The sequence below is a fragment of the Panthera pardus genome, unplaced genomic scaffold (genome assembly GCF_024362965.1).
Source record: "Panthera pardus isolate Hobbes unplaced genomic scaffold, ASM2436296v1 HiC_scaffold_11, whole genome shotgun sequence".
NCBI lineage: Eukaryota > Metazoa > Chordata > Mammalia > Carnivora > Felidae > Panthera > Panthera pardus.
The window spans coordinates 66,802,330-66,821,451 of NW_026526666.1; the positions used below are offsets into that span (position 1 = coordinate 66,802,330).

Genomic DNA, 19,122 nt, shown 5'->3' on the forward strand with positions numbered 1-19,122 from the left:
TAGGAAGGGAATGAGGACAGTGGGGGTGGGAGAGGGGGAAAGGGACAGTACAAGGCAAATTGAAAGTCCCAGTGGGATTGAGTTAGTTTCCCAGAGGAAGTGGGAGAGGACGTAGGCACTGACAGAGACACTTGAAACTAACATTAGGGTGTTCAGATCTGAGGTCTGAGCAGGAAGGGAGTAATGAGGTGGAAGGGGAAGCAAAGGCTGAGGAATTGAGAAGCCAGGATATTGGAGGCATCATCCGTATGCGTATTGAAATCATTAAGGCTTATGATGAACTAGTTTTGGAGTCTTAGTGTGGTTTGGGGGGAGTGTGGGAGATGAGGTATGTGCCCAGCACACAGTGGGTTCTCAATCAATGTCATTTAGTCTTTTATTTGCTTAGTATTTGTTCGGGGCACTGAGGCTTCTCCCTCAGCTGCTTTCAAAGCAGAACTTCATGGAGGGTCGTGGCGTGGCTTGGTGGGTGGGGACGGAGGGTGGGAGACACCCTTGGGGCCCAAGCTGGCTCAAGGGAATGCGCGGGTCCCCGTGCTGAGGCTGCCCCACAGTTTAGGGTCCAGGCCCTCTGCCGGCTGCCGGCTGGACGCCCACCAGAGCTGCACGCCTCCGGCTCCGCGGCAGCAGCAGCAGATGGTGAGAAGTGGGTGGGCTGGGGGTATCTGCAACTGATCCCACAGTTGCTGGATTAATGAGGCCTCGTGCCCGCCTTCTTTTCTGCAGTGTGCCAGCCGACAGTAGCTTCCTTTGCTGGGGTGGGTTTGTTTGTGAGAAATTTTTTGGCAGTGAAAGCTCAGCACCTGATGAAAACTTCCTCTCCCCCTCGTTTCTCCCCCTCCCCTTCTTCCTAGACTGGTTTTATGTATTCTTGGGCCTCGAGCCTTCCCCTGGGGTTCCTTCTAGTGTCAGCATGGTGTAGCTGAATTCACATAGACCTGGTTCTGCATTTACAGATAGGGACACTGAGGCCTAGAGAATTTAATCATTTATTCTGTAGCAGGAGGCTCAGGACTCTACATATATTCCATGCCCTTCCAGTGTCTAGCTACATCCCCGGGTTGACATAGACTTCATGAATGAGAACTTGGATGGTTCGTATTTAAGGCTCAGACATATATAAGCGTAACTGATGGGCACTGAGGTCATGGGGATAGGGGCGTTAGCAGCCAGATTACAATAAGAACAACAGGGTCCCAAGAGAAAACATCACTGTAAGTGAGGAAAGCATCTGGCACAGAGGTCCAGACTAGCAAACAGGCTCGAGGATGAAAGGGACTAGACGAAAGGCACTTCTTAGCCCACTCTGACCTACCTCCACCCCTGCATATCCAAAAAATGATTTTACTAAGTCACCAGGGGTCTAAGCAACTCAATGGTAGGATTGTTCCTTCCCTAGCCAAGTGGGATAAGAGAAAGGGAGGGTACATCCCTAATGATGAGCAAGAGTGAGAGAATGAGCAAGAGAGAGAAAAATGAGCCCTGTAGATCTGGAGGTAAGCAAAGACACTGAGATCTTCCAGTCAGTGGGATGGCAGGAATTGAATCCCCAAGGAGCATCAGAGGTCAGAAATAGGTCAGTGCTGCTGAATGGGGAGTCCTTAGATGCATGGAAGACTGATGCAGTCAGCAATAAGGCAATGGAGATATGGAGGCAGGTGGGGATGGAACTCCTAGAGGTGGGGATAGCAGGCATTTGTAGGGGCATTGGACATCTGGGTGGGTCTGAAGACCAATGTGAGTCTCTTCAATGTGGTCAGACTGGGAGGCATAGGTAATGGCCAAGTGGGACAGGGTAATAATCAAACTTAAATCAGTGAGGCAAAGTTGTCTAACCTTTTTCACATAGTGTCATACATACAATAACATTTTTTGGCCCAAAAGGGTAGAGGGACAGGCTGTTTGGGGTCAGAAATAAATGGCTTGGGGACTCTGACAGCCCAGAGCATCACCCAGCTGCTCAGAATGTCAAGGAAATAGAATGAGAACATCAATAAGAATGTGTTCACTGGCTGGGAAACTCTGCAGTAAGGAATGTATTTTTTTCTCATGTAATGAGAAGCACAGGGAAGACAATCCAGGCTGCTGTAGCAGCTGAGAGATGCTACTGAGGACCATGGTGCCTCATGTGTTTCAATTCTGTCATTCATGGTTATTGGCTGTTGCCTTCATAGTTGCAACATGGCACCTGCAGCTCCAGATATCACATCAGCATTCCAGGGGGGAAGAAAGAAGAGGTGGGGAGGACAATGACAAAGGGAAAGTAGAATGTCAGCTGAGTTTGCTCTCTTTTAGATCTTTCCTGGAAACCTCACCAGGGACTTGTTACATCTCATTGGCCATAGCTGTGTGATGTGGCCACCTCTAACTGTAAGAAAAACTGAAAAATGTTTTAAAGCTAGGCGCTTTGTTGCCTTAATAAAATTAGGTTCTGTTAGAAAGGAAGAAGAGAATTAATATAGGTAGTTTTGCATGGTTTAATATAAACCATGAGGCAGGAAGGGGAGAGGATGAGGCTAGTTAAGCAGTCAGAGCCTAGATAATGCAGGGCCTTGAAGTCATGCTCAGACATCTGGACTGTCACCTGTTCGGGACTCTCCTCAGGGGATTTAGGCAGGGAAGGCATTTGGTCAGGTGGATATTTTAGGCAGCTCATTCTGACTGAGGGGATAGGAGGGGTACAGATGTTAAGGAAGGGAGGTCTCCTGTGAGGTCAGTGCCAGAATCCATGTACATAGAAGATGTCCAGTTGTCTCTGATGAGCAGATGAGACTTAAACTAGGATAGCAGCCATAAAGAGGGGGAGGAGGGGACGAATTTGGGAAATTTTCAGGAGGTAAAATTCACAGGATTTGGTAATTGATTGGATGGTTGAGGGAAAGGGGTAGAGTTTAAAAATATTCCTGGGTTTCCCACCATTGATTGGGATGTGGAACAGAAGAGAAAGAGCTTGTCTGGAATGTAATATTTGTTCAAAATCACACAAGAAATTGGTGGTAGGGCTGGAAATTGAACCCAGGTCTCCTGAGCCAGTGTTCCTTCCATTACTGCACTTGATACTCTAGCCTCTATCCTCTGGAGCCTGGAGAAACAGTGCACTCATCTCTTTGGACACACTGATTCTTTTCCCCCTTTCTCGGTCTACCAAGTTGAAAGACCAGGGATGAAGTTAAAATGGCGGTGGCATCTGCTTCTGGGGGGCCCAGTTTGATGAGGGTATTCTGACAGAGTGGGCAGAGGGGCCACCATAAACATCACCCCAGCTCTCACTGATGTGATGGGGTCAGAGAGTGCTTGGTCTGAGCATTCGCTTCTCCCACAATTATTCTTTCTCTAATCCCTGCTTCATGTTTGGCTGGCACATTAATTTCCTTTTGCTGCTGTAATAAATTACCACAAACGGAGTAACCTTAAAACGTCAGTTTATTCTCTTACAGTTCTGGAGGTCCTTACCTTTTTCAGCTTGTAAGAACCACCTGCATTCCTTGGCTCATGGGCCCAATCTTTTCCTTCTGTCATCACATCTCCTACTACTGATTGATCTCCCTGCTGTCTTCTTGCTGCCCTTATGATCATATTGGGCTCACCTAGATAATTCAGGATAATCTCCCCATCTCAGGATCCTTAACTTTTGCACACATTTGCAAAGTCACATTTATCACATAAGGTAACATATTCTCAAGGTTCAAGGGTTAGGGTGTGAACATCTTGGGGGGGCGTTATAAAGCCTACCACAATTGAGCACCTTCACTGACATTCTTTTTGTGCCCAATCTTGTGCTGACAAGTAGGTCACCGTCCTTTCCCCTTGATGAGCTTACGGTTTAGTGGTGAAGGCAGAGATGTAAACAGCAAATTACTCTGCAGGCTGAGAGATGGAAGCACAGGGACTTTGGGAGCCCAGGGGAGTGGTACATAATCTGACTGGGAAGTCAGGGAAGGAGCTCCAGAAGAGATGCATCCATGCTGAATTTTGAGGAATGTGTGAGAATTAGCCAGATGAATAATGATGAGATGATGGTGATGATGTTGCTAATGATGATGATGGTGATAGCAAACATTTTTATTGTTATTGCTATTTTCCAGGTTGTGTTTTAAGCACTTAGCACATATTAATTCATTTGATTCTTCCAGTACCATATAAAGTGGGTGCTTTATCATCCCTATTTTATATATGAGTTAATTGAGGCTGAGAGAAGATGATCCTTTGGCTGGAATGTAGGTCCTTCCCACTACTTTTAAGGTAAAGGTCAAAGTCCTCTCTGTGGCTTGCAGGGGTTATCAGGTCCTGCTACCACTCCCAGCCCAGCCCCAGCCCCACCTCCACTGCTGAGTCACTATGCTCCTTCCCACTGAGCCTCCTCTCCACCTCTGGCTCTTTGTCCATGCTCTTCCCCTCTGCCTAGGATGAGGGATGCCCATCTCGTCCTTCAGACCTCAGTTCAAATGCCACAGTAGCAGGGCATTCCTTGTCCTCTGATGGGCAGGTGTCCTTGTTACTTTCAGAGCAGCCTGTACTTGACTTTAACAGCATTCGTCCCCAACTGTATACAAACATCTCTTTTGTCCCCTCATTGTATCCTCAGTACCATACAGTAAGTAATTAATAAATATTTGCTGAATCAATGAAAAACATAAGGGAAAATGAAAATCTAGGAGAAAGCAGGAGCAAGACCATCAGAGACCATCTAGTCCCTAACACCTTCCCTTAACTTCTGGGAAACTGAGGCCCAGTGAGGTACAGTGATATCACACAGTAAGTCAGGGGGCTGAGGATTCTGACTCCTGGTCCTGGGTCACTTCCATGGTTCCCATTGTGATGCTCCTGACCTTGCCCCAATGCCTGCCTGTCCAAGTCTGATTCATCCTTCAAGGTAAAGCTGATTCCTACACATGTCGAAGGATGCCTTTCTTATTACACTTCAGTCTCACCCTTCCCTACCAAAGTTACACTTGACTGTTTTTTTTCTCTGTGCTCCCCAAACAACCTCTGGTTTTGTTCTTGTTCTTCAGTGCTCTGCCTGCGTTTGAGCTCTTCCAAGGTAGGCACTGCATTTGATTCCTCCATCCCCAAGGAGGCATGCATACAGTGGTACAAATGTGGGGTGTCAAAGTGTGCTGTGAGACAGGAAAGGAGAGGGATATGGGATTGTCCAGGAATCCCTAACCCAGCCTGAGGGGTATGAAAGGTTCTCAGGAGGGACTGAATTGTGAGCTGAACATGTAGGATCAGTCATGTGGATGATGTGTGTGTGTGTGTGTGTGTGTGTGTGTGTGTGTGTGTGTGTTGAGTGAAATGGGGCCTGGTTGGGGGTGGAGCAGTGGTTCAGAAAGGGCATTCTAAGGAGAGGAATCCTAATGTTTGTAGGATGGGATAAGGAGCTAGTCACCTAGGGTAGGATTGGGCAACCCAAAGCCCCTTTTTCTCCCAAGGATTCAAATGAGGAGATTGAACTGACTTCCAAGGGCTTTCCATAGCTAACTAAGCAGGCAAAGACCAGGCTGACTGTGTGACAAGTGGGGGAGGGCTGCCCTTTACAAATAGTCTGATTGGATCTGTTTGTCATCTTGAGACAGAACATATGAGTCTTTCTTGTGCCTACAGCAAAGACAAGCAGGGCTTGGGGATATCAGTATTCCTCTGCTATCCTCCCACTGCTGTCTACCTATGTTCCTTAGCACCTATCGCCATCCCCTCACCAATCCCTGGAAGGCTTGTCTCCACTCCATCTTGCCCAGCCGCTTCCCACTGTACTGCACAGGCTGTCCAAGCTGCCTGTCCTGCCCCAAGCCCCTGCTCAGGGCAACTCCCCCAAGCCATTCTTTGCCAGCAGGCCATGTTGTGTAGCATGTGACTTCAGCTCTGGCTTCAGGACCAGGTTGGTCTATGAGAAAGGGAATTAATTGTGCCAGCAGCCTGTGAATGCCAATGAACCAAGGCATTCAGGTTCCTCTCTCTAGAATTTGAACAGTTTATTTAGAGAGAATTGGACTGCTGGTAAAGGGAGCATCACTGAAGAGTCCCAGGGAGGAGGTGGAATGGTAGAATCACTGTAGTGGCCAGGCACCAGAGGAGGGACTGACAGGGTCTGTGGTCCCTGTTGTATTGTTGTGTTTCAAAAGCAGCTCAAATTCTACAAGGCTGAGTGAAATTTCCAAGTGCTTGTTTTCATATGCATCCTACTATTTCCTCCCTCCTTGAGGCTTTTTCCTTGTTCTTTACATCCACAGGCACCCACCAAACCCCCTTCCCCTGCCAAATGGTCCGGCCCAAGCTCCTTGCCTCTGGGGATCTTTCTGGCTACTGCTTAATCCCTACCACTGTTGACCCTTGAACAACACAAGTTTGAACTGTGAGAATCCACTTACGTATGGATTTATTTTTACGGCACTGTAGATGTATTTTCTCTTCCTTATGTTTTTGTTAATAATATTTTCTTTTCTCAGGGCACCTGGGTAGCTCAGTCAGTTAAGCATCTGACTTTGGTCCAGGTCATGATCTCATGGTTTGTGAGTTTAAGCCTCGTGTTGGGCTCTGGGCTGACAGCTCAGAGCCTGGAGCCTGCTTCAGATTCTGTGTCTTCCTCTTTCTGCCCCTCCTCCACTCATATTCTGTCTCTCTCTCTCTCAAAAATAAACATTAAAAAATTAAAAGAATAATATTTTCTTTTCTCAAGCTTATTTTATTGTAAGAATAGCATATATAACACATGTAAAACACAAAATATGTGTTAATCAACTGTGTGTTATTGGTAAAGCTTCTGGTCAACAGCAGGCTATTAGTACTTAAGTTTTGGGGGAGTCAAAGTTATATATGGATTCTTGACTATGTGGAGGTCAATGTCCCTAGGTCCAGTGTTGTTTAATAGTCAACTGTACTCTTCATCGAGTGCCAGGAACTTGACATATTTTATTTCTAATCTGTCCGTCTCTGATCAGGACTCTCAGAGACATTAAACAACTTGCCCTGGGATCCAAACTTAGAACTTTCTTTCAATAGTGCTTGTCCTCCTTCTACCAGGCCATACTCTCTTTCCTCTCTGGGTACCAAAATACTGTTTCACTCCCCACAGATTTTCAGAATTTCTTGTAATTCTCCTTCCAGCACAGAAGCTACCTGGCATGGCTAAATAATTGTTTCATATGTCTTTTCTTTATAACAAAACTCTAAATTTCCTTTCTTGTTTCCTGCCATAACCCATTGCACAGTGCCATGTACAAAATAGGTGGGAGAAAAAAAGTGCTGAATATGTTTGTTTATTGCTGTGTGGCCTACCTCAGTGCCTGGCCTGTGGCAGATGTCCAGAGCAGAGGTTCTAATGTAGACAAGGCTTCGGTTGATTCTCCCACCCCCAGCCTACCTTACATCACAGGTAGGTGGGGGTGCAACAAGTGTGGTATCACACTGAAAGGCCCTCAGTGTGGTTTAGTGGAAAGACCTTGCCTTGGAGCCAGACAACGGGTGTAAATTCCAATTCTGCGACATGCTGTAAAACCTTGGGCAAGCTGCACAACATCTCTGAGCCTCTTTTGTCAGGTGTAAAATAAGGATTATAGTGCCTCCTACGAATGTTCTGAGGATTTGGAGGCAATACAGATAGCAAAAGGAGCTCTCATCATGGTGATATTGTTCACATGATGACTTTCTCTCTGAGGGAGACTTGAAGGGTCAGCTCCAAGTGTGGCTGAGTTAGCTTGTAAACATTTTTTATCCTATGGTCGGTCCTATCCTCAACCCCTTTCCACCTCATTGACTTTTGGTGGTTTAAATAGACTTGTCAACGAAATTTTCATTTTTAAACACTGTTGCTCATCAGTATTTAAAAACTCTCATTTTTAGTTTTTCCTTGTCAATTTGCTTGTAAATCAACGTTATTGGATCTGTTTTTCCATTAAAGAGTTGGGGATTACCCCAGGCACAATGCATTAATGTTATTTCCCTTGTTCCTTACATAACAGGACTCATCTTCACCTTTAATTGAAGTAAGGACCATTTGGTAATTGTTTTGGCTCTGATTATGACAGAATTGGCTCATAGCCAGGGTGGTATAACTGGGGGCTTTGAGGTCAGGCAGAGATAACAAATCTCTTCCGAATCTCTTTTTGCTCTATGTAAAAGCAGGATGATACTCCTGAATTGGCAGAAGGACCAAATGCTAAATGTATAGTGCCTGGCATATTGGAAAGATAATAAACGCTTGTGCTCTTTCTAGAAATAATCTCTTAAACCTCAAGGACTTTGGTGGAAACTGTTTAAAATAATTACATGGTATCCTGGAGTGGCATGTGAGTCTACTTTGCATTTGAACCACTAGTAGATTAAGCTGGACTTGCATAGGGAAACCTTCCTGTAATTAACCTGGGGTTGGGTGATTTTAAGCCAGTTTTCATTCTGCTGCAGAAACAAAAAAAAAAAAAAAAAAAAGAGAGACTGAAGAAATGCTATTCCTTTAATTGAAGGAACACTTTTATGTTCTCAGGTCTATTTTAATCTTAAGTGCCGATTACGCATCATTCTCTCCTGTTAACAGACACTTCTGTAAGTGATCTGCACAGAGAGAAATATGATTCTTACATAAATACTGTACCATGAGAAATTATCTTATTACTTAATATGCCAAAAAGCTAATAAGATAAAGGAATGCTACGAGTCATTTTTGGACAATATTAAAACTTGATTGTAGCTCATGGAAATAAAATGTAATTTCCTTTTATTATTCTCTTTTCCAGGTAGAACAAAGGCAGTGAAGGGTGTAGGGATATTATACAGCTGTGCTCCATGAGCATGTGTTAAGGCTGTGGAATGGATCCTGGCAGGATGACCTCAAATTAAGATTTTAATGACTCTTCCATTTAGAAGACACACTCTTTCCATTAATGCTGCCTTGTCAGGTATGATTTTTGAATTTGCAAGTGAAAGTAAAACACCCCATTTCCTATTCAGTTGTACAAATGCTTGCCTCTGTGTATTTGCATGTATATGTCTGTTGAAGAACAAATGCATAGTGCTTACAGAAAGTAAGGGCAAAACAATTGGAACTGAGTTTCCTGAATTGCCTATGGTGAAAGGTGATTAAGTGCCAAATTTTGACAAGGTTAAGGTAGTCAGACACAAATACTGACTGCACAGGAGCCCTATGAGACTTTGTGAGTTTCAAATGTCCTTTTAAGTGTTGTTCTTTGGGATTTAAATGTTTCATTTATAAGTGAACAAATAATGACTGATCTTGATGAAAGAAATTTAAACAGGACCCAAGTTGATAAACTGTTCTGACTGTAACTAACATTTGGTCACTCTTTGATCCTTTTGGTCAGATGTAAGTAGTTTTGATGCTGGTGGTGATGATGTAGGATGGTTACAGACACAAGCACATGTTTTTTGGACTCTTCCTATCAGTCTGAGAAAAATAACACTAAGTAAATGCCTTCAGCCTTCCCTGACATGCAATTTTTCATCCAAGTAAAACATAACGTACCTAGGACCTAAAAAAAAATGTAATAACCTCTGCTTTCTTGTGATTTGCTAAAACTTTCCCACAAACACCTACAAGAAACTATGTAACGTTTGTCTGGAGATTTAAGGTACAGGCTTACACTCACAGCAAAATGAATTTTTTATTAGTTGTTAGGCAGACATGTTATGCTGATGTTGGGAAGTGCTACCAAGAGAGTGTATATAGAATGGCCTTCCATGGATATTTTAAAGACCTATTTAAACACGTACAGATCTTTGTGAAACTGTCAAGATAGGTCTGTTGCAGGCTGGGGAGTGAACTACATGAACTGGTAAGATTCCACCAACTTCCAATATTCCAAAATAATGTATCCATTCATTTAAAGTACACTAAAATGACACTTTTAAGGATCAGAGATGGTGATGATTGGTAGTAACTATCTTAGGTTTAGCAGTAACATTTTTAGACCCTATACACACGTTTGTGAAGCCGTTTTCCCTGGGGGCAGCTATTTGTGCATTTTTCTTCAGAAAAGAAACTTAGGGACTTGTCTTTAAATAAAACTGAAATAAGAACCCTCAAGTTCATCTATGTAAAGTTCAGGCTGACTTCGTTTTAATATTTAGCTTGGTTAATTAAATCCCATTCTTTGCCCTGAATTTAATTATCCCAACTACTGTGGTAATTTAATATAATAATAAAAAAGGGGAAGGGTAATGAGAAATGGAAGAGAATCTGACTATTTCTTCATCTGGCTCACTTAGAGGCATTTCTTCTGCTAGTGTCAGTTTATGGATGGTGATGTTTTATGAGGTATTATGAATTTTCAATTAGTGAGAAAATGAAAACGAAAGACAGTAGATCGTCAATGAGTGGTCGTATCGGGAAATCACTAAAAAGCTCATCTGTAAATTTAAGGGAACATTTTAATATGACTTCATGATACCTTAGACATTTAGTACCCCCCTTGAGGTTGAGCTTAAAATCCATGTTTTTTATACACTGTATAAGTTAAGTCCTTGTTTAGGTTTCTACTGGAAGTAAGAAAGTCAAATATTTGCTACTTCTAAGCAAAAATGAATGCTAACATAACAAGGTAACCTTTCTTGTTTTGCTACCACTTCCAATGTAAATGGTCTGTTTCCTAAAGACTGCTCCAGCTCTGCAGTCTCAAAGCTGAGGGGCTGTGCAGTCGACTCAGACTTGGAGTCAAGCCCCAGCTGGAGACTTGCCAGCTGTTTAAAGTTACTTAATGTCATTGAGCCTCAGTCTTACCATCAGTGAAATGAGGACAGTGCTATCCACCTCTCCCAGATTGCTGGAGGACAAAGTGAGAGAATGTAGAGGACAGCACACAGCCTGACAGGAGATGCTCTGCAAGCAGTGACTTCCTTTCTTCTGAACAAGTCACAAATATGCTTATAAATGAATAACCGACACTAAATGTATCACAATGCCAAACATAATGCCAAATGTACCAGCTTGTTATCAATCAGTGCAGTGTTCCTCACTTTAAAGTACCAGTGATTCACCTGGGGATCTGGTTAAATATAGATTTGCATTCAGCCCGAGATTCTGCATTTTAACAAGCTCCCAGATGATGTGGATACTGCCGGCAGGAGCCCACACTTTTACTCGTATGGAACTAGGGCAATGACTTTTGAATACCGAATTGACTTTGAGAGACTGGGCTAAGTTGCAAAACACAATTTTACTCTACCTTTTTTTGTTGTTTTTTTGTGTTTAATGATAAAATTACTGGGGAAATTTGAAGATGCTACAAAAAAAGTTTGAATGAACACATTTAAAAATCTGGGAAGCTCAAATCCATTCTACACACTTTCATTTATTGTCTGGACAGATAAAGTACAAATAATTCAAACACAACAAGATTATGAAAAAAAAAACATTTACAATACTTTCCCTCAGAAATCATCTAAACTAGCAAGATTAACATGAAGTCATTCATTATAACTAAAGTATACAACTGCCTGGTCCTAAGATTTTTTTTCCTTTTTTTTTCCCCCAAGAGTGAACACATTATAGAGAAGAGATTTTGGCACGCCTTTCCCACTAATGCTTAGCAAATGCATCAAAACTTTGCCAGCAAACTGCGTTCATTCATAGCAGGTGATGTAAAAAGTTTTCCCTGAATGTTGAACGAGTGTTCTCTGAACTGAAATCTGGTGTTTTTTTTTTTTTTTTTTCAAAACCGAAAAGAGGAAAAAAAAACAGAAAAAAAATTTAAAGGAGGAGTCTATGATGCAGCCTTGGTTTTCGTTATCTGTCTACCACTACGACTACTACTACAGTTTGCCTCTTCAGTGTGAAAACAACAGTTCTGTCTACATGCACTTAGTGGGTTCAGCATGGGAAAAAACGCACAAAATAAGCACAAGTTATAAATAACCATAACGTTTTATTACCATTAAGACTAAACTTGTATTGAAAAGATTTTATATAACAAGACAAGAAAAGCAATAGCAAATTTAACTATCAACTAGATTATGCATAGCGAGTAACTGTTTCTATTACCCAGGGAAGAGCATGAACCCTTGTATTTTTTTGTTTTGTTTTTGTTTTAAATATATAACCGTACAAAGCACAAACATACTAAAATGATCAGTGCACTGGACGTGGGAGAATGCTCCCTCAGTCATTTTGTTCCCTTAGCTCTGTTTTTTTTTCCCCAATCTGAATTACATTAAAATAAAGACCCAGTTGTTTTTATTTTTCTACTGTGCAGTAAGAAAAAATATTCACAACAAACATGACAATATATCAAACAATAGTTCTACACAAGTTACCTTGATACCTCTTTAACTGTCACTTAAATATCATAAGAAAACATTTTAAGACATATACAAACAAAACTAGCCAAGTGTTACAACTTATAATAAATTAACCCAAAGAAAAAATAACTTTATATATATATATTTATATTGTATATACACATACACACACAACAGAATGACACAATAATATGCTTCTTCCCATAGTTTAAGTAAACAAATAAGTAGTCTAGCCAATCTAGCTATATTTGATCTCGGCCATAGGCATCATCACATCGGCGATTAAATAAATAAGTGTTTCAAGCAACATAAACAGTGTTTCAAATGTACCAACACAGCCCAATTCTACCAGCATGGGCTACAAAGTGAATTTGAAAATTCCTTAATGAATTTAAAGCAAATGTATCTTTTGTTTTCCTCTCCTAAACACATTACATTTAACTATGATACTAAGATATGTAAATAATTTCGTAGCACCTACTGCTCAAACTAAGGAAGTTTTAGATCAAAAGGAAAATTAATCTTTTTAATTTTTGTTCTGCTGACATCCCATACTGATGACTTAAAGAAAAACTGTCTTTCAACTCATCTCCTTGCTTTTGGGTTTTGACTGTGGGGAACTGTGGTACCCTGGGTAGAACGAACACTCCTTTCCCCTAGTAATTAATAATTGTTTTTTTATTATTATTACATGCTATGAAAAGATATGAAGATCATCTGTTTATAGCCCATCCTTCAAAAAACAGTCTACGAATCCAGTTTAAAACACACATCTTGATCTCTAAAAAGTTACCAGTGCAGTATGAACGCGACAAAGTTGTCAATTTCCCCTAAATTAGCCAGTCAAAATATTTTTTTCTCAAATCCAGATTCTCTTGTAAAAATTCTTTATATTTTATAAAAATAGATTTTTCTTGAAACCCATTTTCAGCAAAGAGACCACCTCTTTGGCAACAATGTTAATGTTATTAAATTGTTAATGTCATCAGGTATCCCCCTTGCCCCCATCCCCTAACAGAAGACTGTTTTTAGTTCACATGATATAAAAGAAAAAAGGAAAAATAAAAAAATTTGCAAAAGTTTTTTTTTCATTTTTGCAATTTTTATTATTCCTCTTTAATTTGTGTGGGGGGTTTTTACCAATCTGATTGGATCAACTTTTTGACAAAAAAAAATCTTTTTTTTCTTTCTTTGAATCCCATTACTTTGTAAAAATTGTTTTATTTTTATTTTTTTTTTTTTGTTTTTTGTTTTTCTTCTTCAAATGAGCGAATGGTCATCTTAAAAAGACCCACCTTCAAGGAAGGTAGTAAAGTTAGCTGGCTGGGTTAAAATCCCTGCACATCGCTATCTATGTATATTATATTCAACAACGACAGCTATGAAAGAACATTCAATGCATCAAAGGTATTTTTTTGTTTTTTTTTCTTTTTTTTTCTAAGCATTATAAAATCCTTTCCTGGTACACCTCAGGATAATCCAATGTTTTAATACTTAGGCAACACTGGCTTATAAAGTCCATGGTTGAATATAAGCCTCGAAAAGTTTGTTTCTCTCTCTTTTGTGTGTGTGTGTGTGTGTGTGTATGTGTGTGTGTGTTGTTCGTATATATTTATATATATATTTTAATAAGGATGGGAAATTCAGGACTTGTGGGCTTTGTTGGTTTTAAAGGAAACTTGCAACACTCGGTCTCCTAGGCGGTACCCGTTGAGGCTGGCAATGGCCATGGCTGCCTCATCATAGTTGGTCATGGTGACAAAGCCAAATCCCTTGCACTTATTGGTGTTGAAGTCGCGGATGACCTTAACGTTGTTCACTGCGCCAAAGGGGCCGAAGAGCTGCCAGAGGACACTCTCGTCGGAATCAGGGGACAGGTTGTAGACAAAGATGCACCAGCCTGTTCCTGTGTGACCAGGGATGTTCATTCCCACAAGGCTTGTCATTCCGTCAATGGTGATTGGGGAGAACCTGGGGGGACAGGCAGAAGGGGGGACTGGTCCAGACATCAGTCTGACCACGGATAACACACAGATGCACAGACACAGACATGGGGCAGAGGGCTGAGTGAGTGTTTGCAGGAGAGTCTTCAAGGTTTAAAAACCAAAATGCAACAACTAATGTCTGTGGCATTTCTTCTGAATGGAATGGCTAAACTGGCTAAGGGACATAAATGCCAAGAGAAAAGCTAGGTCAATTCCTAATAACCATAAGAAACTCCTAGAGCAAGGCTCTACCGTACTTCTACCACAGTATATGGTCATAGGGTATCCCACTCTGACCCTTATCCTCCCTCCCCACAACAGACAGCTCTTGGGGGAGGGGCTCTATTTCATTCATTCTGTTGCTCTACTTATTTATTCACTGAGGCACATGTGGGACTATCACAGACATAGTGACACATAGAAAATAATCAATACTTATTGACTGCATAAGTGAATAACACTGGTGGATATCAAAGCTTGGGAAATTTTTTTTTTAATTTTTAAGGCAGATTAGGGGATGGCCCGAGGAGTTTTCAAGTCTACCATCTTTGCAGTCCCCTGACTTATGGTTGTCAAAGATCTCCTGATATTTTGAGGACAGAGATATGTGACAATGAACAGACATGCCTTGTTATTAACCACATGGGTGGCTCATGTTTCATTTAGCATTTCTTTAAAAGAGTTCAAAAAAAAAAAGCCCAACCAATAATATTAACAACAGATCACTCCTTGATGCTGTATTATCTGGAATTAATTTCTAAGCATCACAGGAGTAAGATTTCAAGTGGTTTGTGCATTTATATAACTTGAATTAGAAAAGCAGGAAACTGTTACTTGCCTATTATAACTTCTTTTGTATTAGCCTTTGAAATAGGCTATCATGAAAAGATAGTTTTCATGCTATCATGAAAAGAAAAACAACCCTTCAGATTTTATTCACCGTCTGATAAAATATATCCCGTGTGATTCATAATGGATGCATCAGATTATGTTACCAGTGCCTACAGCAGAAAAATATTTGCTAACTTTTTGTTTTATACCAAACATATACAGGGATTTTGTCCATATCCACTGACTAGTGTCTTCGTTTTCATGTGGTTGGGTTTTTTTGGTTTTGTTTTTGTTTTCTGAAAAGGAGGATAGGAGGAGGAAAGGAAGCAAAAACTGGGGACAAGAATGGGGTAAAGTGTTACTTAGGATGTTTTAAAAATAAGCAAATGTTCTTAGAGATTGGAAAGTCCTATGGAAGAATAGTTCTGCACGTAACTAGAATTTAGGTAATCAAGTGGCTGCTGTAGATATGCTAAACATAACTCAATAGGTATTAATTTTGGCATTATTCACTAAGTCAATCTTCCCTCTTGCTAAAAAACAAATAACAAGGGGCACCTGGGTGGCTCAGTCAGTTAAGACTCTGACTCTTGATTTGGTTCAGGTCATGATCTCATGGTTTGTGAGTTTGAGCCCTACATAGGTGCTGTGCTGGCAGTGTGCAGCCTGCTTGGGATTTCTGTCTCCCTCTCTCTCGTCCCCTCCCCTGCTCTCTCTCTCAAAATAAATAAATACACATTAAAAAAAAAGTAACAAGACAAAACCAAAAATCATCACGGTAAGAATTCTTAGAAGGGCAAATGCATGTCTATTATTTGCATTATTTCTGAAGACTGTCTTCTCAACCTTCTCTCCTCCAACTGAGTGAATTGACTCCTCTCAGTTTAAAGGTAGAGAACAGCTATAAGTAATTGTTTTAAGGCCAAAGTCAGGAGCCAGCAAAGAGGTTTCAAGGAGAGTCTCAATTCTAGTTGGGAATGGCTACCTGGAGCACTTTGGTAGGGAGGAGCCTGGATCCAAGCCTGGGCTTAATAGGAAAGGAGAGTGCTCTTATCCACTAGTGACGTGTGCTCTGAGTGGGGAAGCAGAGGGGGTGGCGGCATGCACGCTGCAACTGTGTGCCTTCCCTGGCCTCGTCCGTGCATGAGCATTCCTCTTTCTGTAACTGGTGCCGCCTCACTCAAGTCAGAGGGGAGCAAAGGGCAGAGTGGGAAAAATGCAAAAGTGAGAGTGGGAACAGGCAAGCAGTGTGCTAGACACGTGGAAGTAATTCAGTTATCCTCACTGGTGCCAGGACTGAGATTCAAGAGGCTGGCGCTCTCGAAGTGAAGTCTGCAGTCAAGTTATTCCCTTTACTGTGTGCAGTTTCCAGAGTCAGGGTACTTACCACGCATGGCCAAGTGGTGAAAGAGCTGCCTCATATGGGGGATGTGACTGGGACTACTAAAGACCACATTGCTTTCCCTGACTGTGGGAAGGGGAATTAAAGTGTGCAGCTCTACTGAGCAGGATGATGAAGATGCTATGTCCCTAGCAGCTCAGTGGAGCTTATCAAAAGCACATATGGGAATCTCATGGACACAGTGACATAACGCACTCAACTTCCTGAGATTCAGCTTTCAGACTAGGTCTGGATCACTCTTGTGACTGCATTCAGAGAGCCCCCACAAACCTCGATTCTATTTGAACCCCCAACCCCACAGAAAGGCTTTAAATGAAAGAAACTGCAAGTGTAAAACATATATACATGTATAAAACCAAGGGAGGATTTATAATAACTGTTAAAACCTGTAACAAAAGAAACTCCTGGTTGAGGTGCACACAGATACACTTCATTCTCAGGCTGTACCCTGAAATGCACACTGAGCTGGGGGTGGGAGTCAGCAGGTCCTCCACAAGTTTATTCATGCTTTGGCCAGGGCTGGTAGTCCAAAATCTAATTTTTCCACTGACAATCATAAGATTGTCAACCGTGATTAGCAAAGTGTTCTAATTTTGATTTGCTGGAATCTGCCCTCTTAACTGAATCTTGGCATTGCTAATGCAAAACAGTTGCTCTGCAAGTTTGCAAAGTCAGCTGGCAAAGACTAGGAGCCTTCTCCCTTGGGGGAGCCGTCTAGAGAACCAGATTATCAAGGGCTTGGTAGCTGTGGCACCTGAACCATAGGAGAAGCCCACCTGCAAATAAAAGAAAAAGTGAAACACACAAACACGCTTTGTGTGCCCTAAAAGAAACAAAACCAACTGAAGTCTGAAATTAAAATTAAGAATTTGACATGCTGGTGGAGGAAAAAGGAAGAATTAAAAAAAAAAAAGTAAAGTTAGTGAATTAAAAAAAAAAAATTTCTAGCCCCAGTCTGTGCCAACACGGACATCTGGCAATCTGTGGAGTTTTAATTACCTCTTTACGCCATAGGCCATATTAAGCAAATTGTCCAGCCTGCAAAGAGAAGGAGGGTCTCTGGGTTAATGCCTCACAGATGGCAAGATCGCTCAATGGAACTATTAATAAGAATGCTCCATTTTCAAAGAAGAAAAGCTCGACAACTTTCCCCAATGCTTAGAAGTCTATCCACTGGTCGTTTCCCCCTTTTCTGCCTCCAACTATGAGTAATCCACGTTCAGGTCAATGCTGGAGTTTAAAGCAAGTGTCTAATGAAGCTCCCTTTCTTTCAAGGTCTGAATTAATCCCACTCACCCCTCCTCTCAGAACATTTGTGTGGATTTCATTTTATATTGTGTGTGAGACCGTTAAAAGGGGGCAGCTTCTTAAGTTGTTCACCTTTTATTACAATTCACCTTTTACTGCAATTAAACTTGTGAATAAAAGGAATACACGTGCATGCACAAGGCATTATCAGAATAGATCTTTTCTCTTAATCTAGCTACATTAACTAAATCTTCTTACCACACACATTTTTTTGAGGGGGAAGGAGGAGCTTGGGGTTAAGATTTTTTACAATGAGCTGACTGTTTGCAACCTGAAAGCTCCTCCCAGCAAACTGCCATTATGTTATAATCTCCGTCATGGTCAGTATTTTACTTGGGGACAAGCTATTCACACCATGGGGCAGTAGTAACCATAGTTTCCACCATTAGAAGCCTGCTGGAAAGGCTTTTTACATAAATACTGCATGTGCTCTCACACAAAATAAAAATTAGATGACTTGGACTCCTCATGAAATCATTAACCATTTCAAATTCCCAGGGCATGGGAGGACACTGCTAAGGCTGATTTTCTCCTCATCATGGCCAGATGGAAGGGCCTACTACCTTCCCATGTGATGTGTGAAAAGGAGAAAAACCCTTTCATTAAAAGGAAGTTGGGGCATGGGTGGAATAAAATCATTATTTAGAATTATTACGAGTAGGTCAAGAATATTCTTAACTCTTGCACAATAAAGGCAGTCAAGGTAAGACTGCCTTCATGGAGTGAAACCTGCCTTTCAGAAATGTCCCAGGAGAAGGGAAGTGCCCCCATTGCACTGGGAGGGTTTGGTACCTCAAGGAAACACTAATAAGCCTTAGACAAAATCTTCCTTCTTGTCCCAGAATCTACTGACTTAACAGTCAGAGTGCAGTTAACACAAAAGAGAGTACCTGTCCCTTCCCCAACCCAACGGAGTTACCTGTAGAAGAAAGAGGAGGACAGGCCAAACAACCCATCATCTGTCTCCTGGCCTACACTTTTCTTTGACTTTGTTAAAAGCCACTCCCTCTGCCTTAAGTCTAAGCTACTGAATGTGGTCACTTATTTGTGATTTAACTTGTTGAAACAGAACACCTTCTTGTTTGATGAAATGTAGACATTTTGTTTTAATCCAAGAATCTGAAGTTTAACCACAGCCACAGTCGTAAGTTGAAAGGGGGCTTGGAAGAGCATCTGGTCGGACCATCCCATTTAACAGTAGTGGAAACTGAGGTTCAATAGGGAGCTTCACACAGTGATTCCTGGGGACAGAGGTTCTTATGCTTGTCCCATCTTTCTGGGATGTGGGTTTCCCTGGCCCCCACCCAGCTCTGTACATGTGGAGCAGCGTTCTTTCCCCCATGGGTGTGC

General features: G+C 41.7%; 1 protein-coding gene and 1 long non-coding RNA gene across 7 annotated transcripts in view; one reads left to right on the forward strand and one right to left on the reverse strand.

Annotated features, from left to right (window-relative positions):
- LOC109266905 (uncharacterized) overlaps positions 1–19,122 on the forward strand; it is a 30,612-nt gene that overhangs the window by 9,542 nt on the left and 1,948 nt on the right. Inside the window, exon 2 of the long non-coding RNA XR_002079910.1 lies at positions 8,730–8,891. This is a non-coding gene — a long non-coding RNA (uncharacterized LOC109266905). The remainder of the gene's footprint in view (positions 1–8,729; positions 8,892–19,122) is intronic.
- Positions 11,281–19,122, reverse strand: part of ELAVL4 (ELAV like RNA binding protein 4) — a 145,856-nt gene continuing 138,014 nt past the window's right edge. For 4 of the 6 annotated variants that reach the window (XM_019449348.2, XM_019449345.2, XM_019449349.2 and 1 more), the window contains exons 6-7: positions 17,464–17,502; positions 11,281–14,259 (exon numbers count right to left, since the gene is read on the reverse strand). In XM_019449348.2, coding sequence (XP_019304893.1) covers positions 13,890–14,259; positions 17,464–17,502 — 409 coding nt within the window. In that variant the 3' untranslated portion in view covers positions 11,281–13,889. The remainder of the gene's footprint in view (positions 14,260–17,463; positions 17,503–19,122) is intronic. The other 2 variants (XM_053895570.1, XM_053895572.1) reach the window with 2 other exon arrangements.